We start from the raw sequence: 10,073 nt of genomic DNA on the forward strand, positions 1-10,073 counted from the left end.
GAATGTTGTTCTTCCACCACGCTGGGAAGACGTCATCGATTCCGCCGCCGGCGGGCGGGCTGTCGGCCGCCATTATCGCTGTCGCACGGCGGGGGAAGGAGTATCATGTCGTAGCTGCCGTCAAGGGACATGAACTCAAGACTCCTGAAATGGAGCACCGTCCTGGGCTGGAAAGGTTGCTGGAGACTGCCCATCTGGAGCTTGACGGGAAGTTGTTCGTCAACACGCAGCAGGCCCCTACCTGGCGCGCCAACTGTCGGCGTTTCGAGACCGGGGGGTCCCTGGGCCGACGAGTAAAATGTCGCCGCATGCCCCAGCCCAGATGGGTCGGCGCGAGACGGAGCGCGAAGGGGGGAAAAGGCAGCCGGAGAGAGAGGGAGGTGGAAATCCCGCGGCCTTCGTGTTTGTCCCGCGCCCAGGTCAGGTGCGCTTGCAGTAGGGGGTTACAAGCGTCCACGCGGGAGAGGGAGCGAGCGGCCTCACGCGAGCGCCTATCCCGTCCTCTTCCCCGCGCGGCCAACCCTCTGTAAGAGGGCCTTGGTCCTTCCTTTTATAGGCGCAAGGAGAGGATCTAGGTGTACAATGGGGGTGTAGCAGAGTGCTAACGTGTCTAGCGGAGGAGAGCTAGCGCCCTAAGTACATGCCATCGTGGCAGCCAGAGAGGTTTTGGCACCCAGTTCGTGTGGTGTCGTGGCCGTCGGAGGAGCGCTGGAGCCTGGCGGAAGGACAGCTGTCAGGGCTGTTGAGTCCTTGCTGACGTCCTCTTGCTTCCGTAAGGGGGCTGAGAGCCGCCGTCGTCATAGAGCGTGCGGGGTGCCATCATTACTTGTCTGGCGGAGCGAGCCAGATGGGATGCCGGTCTTGTTCCCTGTAGCCTGAGTCAGCTTGGGGTAGGGTAATGATGGCGCCTCCTGTTGACGTGGTCGGTCCGCGCCCTAGGTTGGGCGATGTGGAGGCTCCTCTGAAGTCGAGGTCGAGTCTGTCTTCCGTGGCCGAGGTCGAGTCCGAGCCCCTGGGTCGGGCGAGGCGGAGACCGTCGGCTGAGGCCAGGGCTGAGTCCGAGCCCTGGGGTCGGGCGAAGCGGAGTTCGTCGTCTTCCGGGGCTGAGCCCGAGTCCGAGCCCTGGGGTCGGGCGGATCGGAGTTCGCCGTCTTCCGGGGCTGAGCCCAAGTCCGAGCCCTGGGGTCGGGCGGATCGGAGTTCGCCGTCTTCCGGGGCTGAGCCCAAGTCCGAGCCCTGGGTCGGGCGGAGCGGAGTTCAACGTCTTCCGGGGCAGAGCCCAAGTCCAAGCCCTGGGTCGGGCGGAGCGGAGTTCGTCGTCTTCCGGGGCTGAGCCCGAGTCCGAGCCCTGGGGTCGGGCGGATCGGAGTTCGCCATCTTCCGGGGCTGAGCCCAAGTCCGAGCCCTTGGGTCGGGCGGATCGGAGTTCGCCGTCTTTCGGGGCTGAGCCCAAGTCCGAGCCCTGGGTCGGGCGGAGCGAAGTTCGCCGTGGTGCCTGAGGCCGGGCCTGGCTGCCTGTCAGCCTCACTCTGTCGAGTGGCACAGCAGTCGGAGCGGCGCAGGCGGCGTTGTCCTTCTGTCAGGCCGGTCAGTGGAGCGGCGAAGTGACTGCGGTCACTTTGGCTCTGTCGACTGGGGGATGTGCGTCAGGATAAAGGTGTCAGGCCGCCTTTGCATTAAATGCCCCTGCGATTTGGTCGGTCGGCATGGCAATTTGGCCAGGGTTGCTTCTTGGCAAAGACTGGGCCTCGGGCGAGCCGGAAGTTTGTTTGTCGCTGGAGGGGGGCCTCGGGCGAGACGAAGATCCTCCGGGGTCGGCTGCCCTTGCCCGAGGCTGGGTTCGGGCGAGGCGTGATCGAGTCCCTCGAAAGGACCGATCCCTGGCTTAGTCGCACCCATCAGGCCTTTGCAGCTTTGTGCTGATGGGGGTTACCAGCTGAGAATTATGAACCTTGAGGATACCCCTAATTATGGTCCCCGACAGTACTGCTCACTCTCCCAATGCAAACAAGGAGCCTGAAAAAGATGGAGACTTCCTGAATCGCGGTACACACGTATTGTGAAATGTTTATAGATCACTATTCTTTGTAGTTGATGGTTCTGGCTCATGTGGAGCTTGTAAATTGTAACTTTGAAATGTAAGCATCTAATTCATATCCTACATTCATCAGCACAATGATAAAATTGGCTCAATTTTTATTTACTGAAACACAATCACAGTGATCGATGGTTGTGCCAGCAAGCGTGGGCGTGGCGGCGTCCACCGGTGCACCACCAGCGTTTGGGTGGTGGGTGGAGACATCAGGGCAACGAAGTCGTGGCAGTGATGACGGGGGCCTCGAGGTCGGTGGCCTGCCCCTAGTCCCAATTCGTGGTTCTTCCTATTGAGACTATGTTACCACTGATCACTAGATCTGCTCCCTTCCCTCCTGTCAGCAGTAGAGGCGCAAGAAGTTGTAGGGGACTCGTCTCCCTTCCCATAAGCACGACAAAAGAAACACACGAGACACATGATATAGGGTTGGGTCTCTGGCCTCTTTCTCGTCTATGTATTATGAGGGAGTGTACAGTTTCCTTATATAGAGATGTGAGACCTCTCAGGCGCAAAGTCAGTATTTGCCCACATAACCCTAACTAGGGTTACTTAACACTCTCTCTTGGGCGAATACCACGACCAACACATGCCTTTTTAAAACTCCCAAAAACCTAGCGGGAAAAATATGGAGAAAGAGTACATGGTGACACAAATTGCATTTGCACTTTGTTGCCTCATTAAAAACCTTATGTGAGAAACTTCAGAAAAACTCACCAAGGAAAAAGAGTACAACAGCTGCCATCAGAACAAATTTCGATCTTCTGGATCTGGATTCTATCGAATATTCTTCAAAGGCTAAATTTAGAAATGTGCTCCCCCTGATCCTTGCAAATCCGTATCAATAAGGCAAAACATGTTCTTCTAGAAGTATATGCACATAAAGATTTAGCAAACGGATTGCATATCCTTGCAAGGACTATTTCAGGAACTTTACCTCTACTCACTTCTATGATATACGAGGTAAGTGCACGTATCAACATAAATAAGCCACTTTGACTGATGGTGTTTGATCGACTTATTTATGCTTATATTGATCACAATCGTGGATAATAAATGTCATATTTTATGCCCTGAAGGCGTCAACTTGATGGTCAATATGTGAACCTTTATGGAAGTTTCACTATATGGGCATTCCTCCCCCTAATGTCGAGATGTTCTAAAATCATACAGATTAAATCCTTAACCACAATCATCCAGTTGTGGCCAATGTATGATGTTGTGGTGATTTATTTGGGAAATATTACGCACATTGCAGATAGAGGTTTTATGCAGTGAGCTTTGGACTTAGATTAATACAGTGGTATGCTTACTGCATCTTTTTCCTTCAACGTTGAAGGGATAGTCTCAACTTCTAGCGAAACATGCAACAACAAGTTGCTTTGTGGTTACAATTCTGCAAACTTATTGTTATTATTGCCAAATACACAGTCAATCATTAAGATTTAGACTGGTATGTGCAACACTATGTTATCCATAAGGGTCCTTCAGGGGCTCATGCATACCATTCGCCGTTTGGAGCCATTAGTTGACTTCAGGTCAACAAGTAAATGACCATCAGGGTTTAGTACTCATAAGGACATTCACTGGTTGCATTGTGCTTTTAGGCACATTGGAAAATGTGTGTTTATATTGGTAATAAAGTGCACGGCATCAGGCCAATGCTGCCAAGCAAAGATTTTTATATATATGCAGAGATGTATAGTCTAGCTTGTTTTTATCACTGCCTATGGTTTACCCAATTACTCATACTGCTCTAAAATTGGGTATCGATTTATGCAACATTTTTAGGTATTATAATTTTGAGAGAGAACTATTAACAATAGTTAATTATTTGTGATGTAAGATGCCAGCTGGACAAACTTTTCTCCTCGTATTATATATCAACTTGTTCTATAAAGCATTATTTTGATTTCTTCATTGTTCAGCAAAAAGAGAAGCTTTGGAATAGAACAGATAAGGCTAAGAATTCATTTTATCCGGGAAAACTCATCTGATTGCTAAGACTAAGCAAATGGTGATAACTACTTGGTAAGAGCGAAAAAAGACCAATATCCGTCTGGGACCAGTCTTCAACAACAGATAGTGCTGCTCTCATATGAAGGACTCATACGGTCTCCACAAGATCTTCATAGTTCTATCACAAATTACCATGACTACCACTCTAGCGGTCAAGATTTATGGCTCTTTCGGCGCCAAGGACTAAGCACATATTAATGTCCAATTTAGCTCCAAGCTATGTGGTGACGTGGGATTTTAAGGCTATTTTCTACTCTTCTTACTTCTGGTAGATCAGAAATAGATTATGGTAAGCATGTCAAAGGGTGGAATCAAATGTAGTTTTGCTACATAAACCCAAATTTTATTTCCATTTAGTACTGACCTTTACCATTTGGCTTGTTGTATACCATACCAGTCAAAGGACTATCCCAAGTCAATTCAGCGACTATAAGTATTTACAATTCTAAGAGATGTATGCGACACAAGCATAGAGGTCCTAGATAGGACGAGTAAAGTGGTTCGATGGGAACACACAATGGTTTTTCACACCAACAATGTGAAAATTTTCTCAGAACAACCTCTCGGTATACTTGCAACTTCGTGTTGCTAGGGGTTACATATCCTTTTATCTCAGAGTTCGCTTCATGTCGTCCAACGATTAAGAGAGCAATGTGCCAACATCTAGTTGAGCAATGCATGATTGAGATTTATAGTATTTATTCATTTGGTAAGTTCTTTTGCTTACTAATATAATCTCAATTTGTGATGTCTTCGATGCCAAAAAGGCTTTCATGCATTAATATTGATATTCTTCAGGTTACTTCAGGTAAAACTTTATGCATGAGGAGAGAGAGCAGGGAATTAACTTATCTGTGTTCTATATTATTTCATTTAATTTCCCAGATTATTCAAGCACTATAGAGCTTGATATAGTTGTTATGCCCACTTGGCAATATAAATAAATATATGATGGCACACAACACAATCAAATAAAATATAGAGCCAAACAAAATTATTTACGAAGGTTGCGCATAATGTGACTTTAGGGGCTTGAACAACCCACCACAATCCACGCGAGTACAAGCTCTAGCGTATCCGGCGTCAATGCTTGTGCGGCCATTAGGGCCATGACAACACAACAAGCCTTCACAACAAGCGTGACAGGCACAATTATGTCTCGTTAGTCGGCGTACACGATAAGTCCACATAACGTGCGCAATAGGTGCAATTGTGGCTCAATGATTGCGACACATGAGTAGTGCCTACAGGGTCTGCAAAAAATGCGTGACACGACGATGGCGGTCCGACTCAACGGGAGCGATCCAATTAAGCGAGAGCGTGACATCACAATCACATGACACACCCAAGTTCGTACGACACAAATACTGTGTCGTGTTGCCAGGGTGTAGCCAATGCTCAGCTAATGCCATAACTCACCCAATTAATAATGTAGCCTGATCGACGTGTCCGAGTATCCACTATACAATTTAATCGCTCGCCGTGAGTCTAAAAACTCAACGCAACACAAATATTTAGATCGATTTGAGTATGCACATTATAGCCTTCACATGCATTCTTAATAATTCTTTTTTAATTATTTGCTACCAGAAATAATTATTAACACAGAAAAAATAAATACCAAAATTAAGGCACGAGCATCACCACATAAGGTGCAAAAGGCATTTCCCCATTATTAAATGTGCATTTTGTACTAATTATTTAATACCAGAAATAATTAATTACGCTAGAAACTTCAACATGTTTAGTCTTTTTATTATTTGCAACTGGAAATATAGAACAGATAATATGGAGCATGCATATAAATTTATATAAATTCAACAGGAACTTATGTATATAAATATTGCATCGTATTTAATCACCCAACGATTTGAACCGCTTAAACAGTTATACATAGAGGAGGAGGTTTGTGTGGCCCTTATGCTTAACCGTGACTTCTGCGCGTATAGGAGCGTGGCATCCATGGTACCCTTAAGCCTTTGACCGGCCTTTTCTTTTTGTTTCTCATCTATTCTAGAAATATATACCATCCGATTGCATAGAGGTGAAATGGAAGCATGTCGCTTAGGACAGTTCAGCTAGGCAAGAGACATATCGGCTTGACGAAGAGGTGATGCAGATTTGATTTTGCAGCAACGTCGAGGTAGAACATGCTGATAATGTATTGAGAACTACGTTACCATGGATCATCAGATCTGCTCTCTTCCCTCCCGTCAGCAGTAGAGGCGCAAGAAGTTGTAGGGGACCCGTCTCTTCCCATAAGCACAACAGAAGGAACACATGAGACACAGGATATATGGTTAGGTCTCTGGCCTATTTCTCATTTATGTATTATGAGAAGATATACATATTTCTTATATAGAGACGTGAGACCTCTCAGGGTCAAAATAGGTATTTGCCCACGTAACACTGACTAGAGTTCTTAACGGTTGCTGAGCGTTGGGAGAGAAATGAGACCAAACCAGCGCGAGGGTTTCTTTGGAAAATAGGCATGGCAAGGAGAAGGAGGTGCGGGAGGGCTTTTTTGTGAATTTTACGGCAACCGTTGGATCGGAAACGGAAGGTCAGAAATCGATTTGGGCACCTCAGTTGGCCTGTGCACACGATACACTCCCTGCAGCTATATCCGCTTCCACTACTCCTATATACATAACCGCTGGCAGGCAGGCTCATGCGATTAGCGCGGCGGCAGGGCAGGCATGGAGAAGGAGGCGGCGGCGGAGCTGGAGATCCCCGGTGAGTGCCAGTACGCGGGGGATCCAGTGTTGGTGCGACCGAGCCAGCCGACGCCGCGCCACACCCTGCACCTCTCCAACCTCGACGACCAGCGGTTCCTCCGTTTCTCCATCAAGTACCTGTACGTGTTCGGCGCCGACGCCGCCGTGCCCGCCGACGCGCTGCGGGCGGCGCTCGGCAGGGTGCTCGCCGACTACTACCCGCTCGCCGGCCGGCTCCGGCCGAGCGCCGAGGAGGATGGGAAGCTCGTCGTGGACTGCAATGCCGAGGGCGCCCTCTTCGCCGAGGGCCGCCTCCCGGGCCTCGCCGCCGCCGACTTCCTCAGCGGCAGCGACCGGCCGCACAAGTCCTGGAGGAAGCTGCACTACAGGGTGGAGGCGCAGAGCTTCGTCGCCGTGCCACCTCTCGTCGTCCAGGTGAGTGAGTTAGTGGGGGCTCTCCTCTCCTCCCTCTTTCGCTTACAGTAGTAATTAATCGCCTCTTCATGCATGTAATCTGTCTGTTTCTTCCAAATTCTTCTCCTAGTTAATCAGAAACATTTTATTTGTTGCCGACTAAACAGCCAATCATCATTTCCCACCCCCTTATGTAAGTAAATTACCACTTGTTTGAAGTCTAAATTTTTTTGTGGTTACTTTTGGTGCGCCCTGAGGTGGTTCCAGTATAGAGCTGATCGATGCAAAAGGCCACACATTTACCAGCAACATGTCATGCAACTATTCCTGCCGCGCGCTGGTTACTTTTTTTCTTGATCAGTCGCTTAGGCTTAACCTTGCCATGCTTACATATAAATAACTACGCCGATCTAGTTTATGTTATCATGCACTCATGAATGCTTGTGCTAGGACGAAGCTTTTGTTCCCTGCAGCGCCGCAGCTTTGGGCAAGAGTGACGGCCTGAGCCTGGCATTTGCAATTCTTAAAGTTAGCAAAAAGGAGGGGATAGCGTTAGGAGAGTCCAACCCCTTGCTTCCACCCTTTCTGAAAAAAAGGCCTTTTTAGGCAGACAAGCATATGGCTAGGCTGTATCTTTGTCCATCCAAAATCTTTTTTCTCCACTTGGGTGAAGTTCTTATGATACCCTGCATGCATGCACGCACAATCTTCTCTGATCCCTTCCCCCCCCCAAAAACTATGCTCCAGGAAAATCAGATCAGATCAGGTGAGAATATCATCATGTCCCAGTGCCCCTCAAAACACCATGTCGTCCTGTTCCTGTCCTTGTCATACACGTACTGATGTGCATAGCACAGTCTACTACAGTGATGGCTGGTACCAGAGACTAGAGGTCGCAAATGCAATTACTGTGCACTGCAGTGCAGTTCAGGTCACGTATAGTCCTGCTGTAACTCAGCAGGAGCAGAGTACGCCGATACTTTTGCCAGGACCCCCGAATCCAAATTCGATTCAGAATTGATAGCCCCTGCTGGCCTGCTTTTACCTTGGTGACGACCTTACTTACACTTGGCGCTGCATGCATGCATTCATGTGGGATGCAATGCAATGCGATGCTGCTCCCTGCACTGCACCCTGTAGCTTTCAGGAAAGCGACCGACGCATTATCTTCCTTTTTTTATTAGTTTAGATTTATATTTACCAACAACGAATTAGCGATCCAGATCAATGTAAATTTGTTGTTTACCTATTGGTGCTTACCCCCCAAAAAAACAAATCGAAATTTTGATGACGGCATGACGTGGCGCGTCCACTCGCGCCTCAGGTCACTTGGCTCGCGTGCGGCGGCATGGTCCTCTGCACCGCCATCAACCACTGCATCTGCGACGGCATCGGCACCGCGCAGTTCCTCCACGCCTGGGCGCGCGCCGTGCGCGGCGGCGGCGGCCGCGACGCACTGGACGCCGGCGGCGACGACACTGCCCTGCCGTTCCACGACCGCCGCGCCCTGCGCCCGCGCTGCCCACCGCGCGTCGCGTTTGCGCACCCGGAGTACAGCACCCGCGGCATCATCAACGCCGCCGTCGCCAACGGCAACGGCAACGGCAGCGCGAACGAGGCGCCGAGCCTGCTGGCGCGCCTGCTGGGGCAGCCGCTAGCGCCCGTGTCGCTCACCTTCACGGCGGCGCACCTCCTCCGGCTGAAGCGGCAGTGCGTGCCGTCGCTCAAGTGCACCTCCTTCGAGGCCCTGGCGGCGCACGTGTGGCGCGCGTGGGTGCGCGCCCTGGACCCGCCCGGCGCGCTGCGCGTGAAGCTGCTCTTCTCCGTGAACGTGCGGCGGCGCCTGAGGCCCGAGCTGCCGCGGGGCTACTACGGCAACGGCTTCGTGCTCGGGTGCGCCAGGTCCACGGCGGCCCAGCTGACGTCCCCGTCCTGCGGCTCGGCCGCGCGCTACGGGGTGCGGCTGGTGCAGGACGCCAAGGCGTGCGTGGACGACGACTACGTGCGCTCCATGGTCGACCTCCTGGAGGAGCGGCGCGGCGCCCGCCCGGACCTGGCGGCCAGCCTGGTGATCTCGGCGTGGACGCGCCTGGGCCTCGAGGACCTGGACTTCGGCGCCGGCAAGGCCGCGCACATGGGCCCGCTCACCAGCGAGATCTACTGCGTCTTCCTGCCCGTGGTCGGCGACCCGCACGCCGTCACTGTGCTCGTCTCCGTCCCGCAGGCCGCCGCCGACAAGTTCCAGCACTTCTGCCTCGGGTTCCTCAAGGACGTCGAAGTGGACGCGAAGCTCACCTGAGCTACTATGGCTATGATGTATGATCCAGCTTGCTAGCTCGTCGATGAGTCTCAGTTTGATTTTCCACCGTGCATTCTGCTTTCTGCATGCTATATGAGAAAATGATGGAGTATTATGCTAATTACTCCCGGTCAATATAATTGTGTCGAACGGATGAAATGAAAGATCGTCTGGTGATGATCATAGTCATGCATGTATCGGCTGCGGTCCGATCCAGTAGTAATATCAATCAATCAATCGGTGATGAGGTCCTTTTTGTGGTGTCATCAACTATCTGGCTCGTGGTAGCTAGTCGGCGATCATGACGCTCATCGTGTCGTGCATATATTTGTCTGTCTCTCTAATTAATAAACATGTAGTACTACTAGTAATTACGATGAAGATTCATGCTCATTTATTCAATTCTCTACTATATTAAAGCACTAGTTTTTTCTAGTTTCATTGTCGTTGTGATCCACGTTTAAATAGTAAAAAAATAAAATACACACAGTAAAAAATAATAAAAATATACATAAATAAGAATTTAAACCAT

At 50.2% G+C, this 10,073-nt stretch overlaps 1 protein-coding gene across 1 annotated transcript; it reads left to right on the forward strand.

The window, feature by feature from the left end:
- Positions 1–6,807: 6,807 nt before the first annotated feature.
- LOC100194373 (HXXXD-type acyl-transferase family protein) lies at positions 6,808–9,792 on the forward strand. The gene is made up of 2 exons (NM_001363273.1): positions 6,808–7,263; positions 8,567–9,792. Exons 1-2 carry the CDS (start codon positions 6,811–6,813, stop codon positions 9,539–9,541), a joined length of 1,428 nt encoding a protein of 475 aa, NP_001350202.1. The 5' UTR covers positions 6,808–6,810; the 3' UTR covers positions 9,542–9,792.
- The last annotated feature ends 281 nt before the right edge of the window (positions 9,793–10,073 follow it).

This window comes from Zea mays, chromosome 3, assembly GCF_902167145.1.
Source record: "Zea mays cultivar B73 chromosome 3, Zm-B73-REFERENCE-NAM-5.0, whole genome shotgun sequence".
Classification (NCBI taxonomy): Eukaryota; Viridiplantae; Streptophyta; class Magnoliopsida; order Poales; family Poaceae; genus Zea; species Zea mays.

Excerpts from the sequence above, each read along its gene's own strand:
- LOC100194373 (NM_001363273.1), top strand. The coding sequence starts at position 6,811 with ATGGAGAAGGAGGCGGCGGCGGAGCTGGAGATCCCCGGTGAGTGCCAG. Across the intron at positions 7,264-8,566 it reads TGCCACCTCTCGTCGTCCAG|GTCACTTGGCTCGCGTGCGG; the intron begins GTGAGTGAGTTA and ends CTCGCGCCTCAG.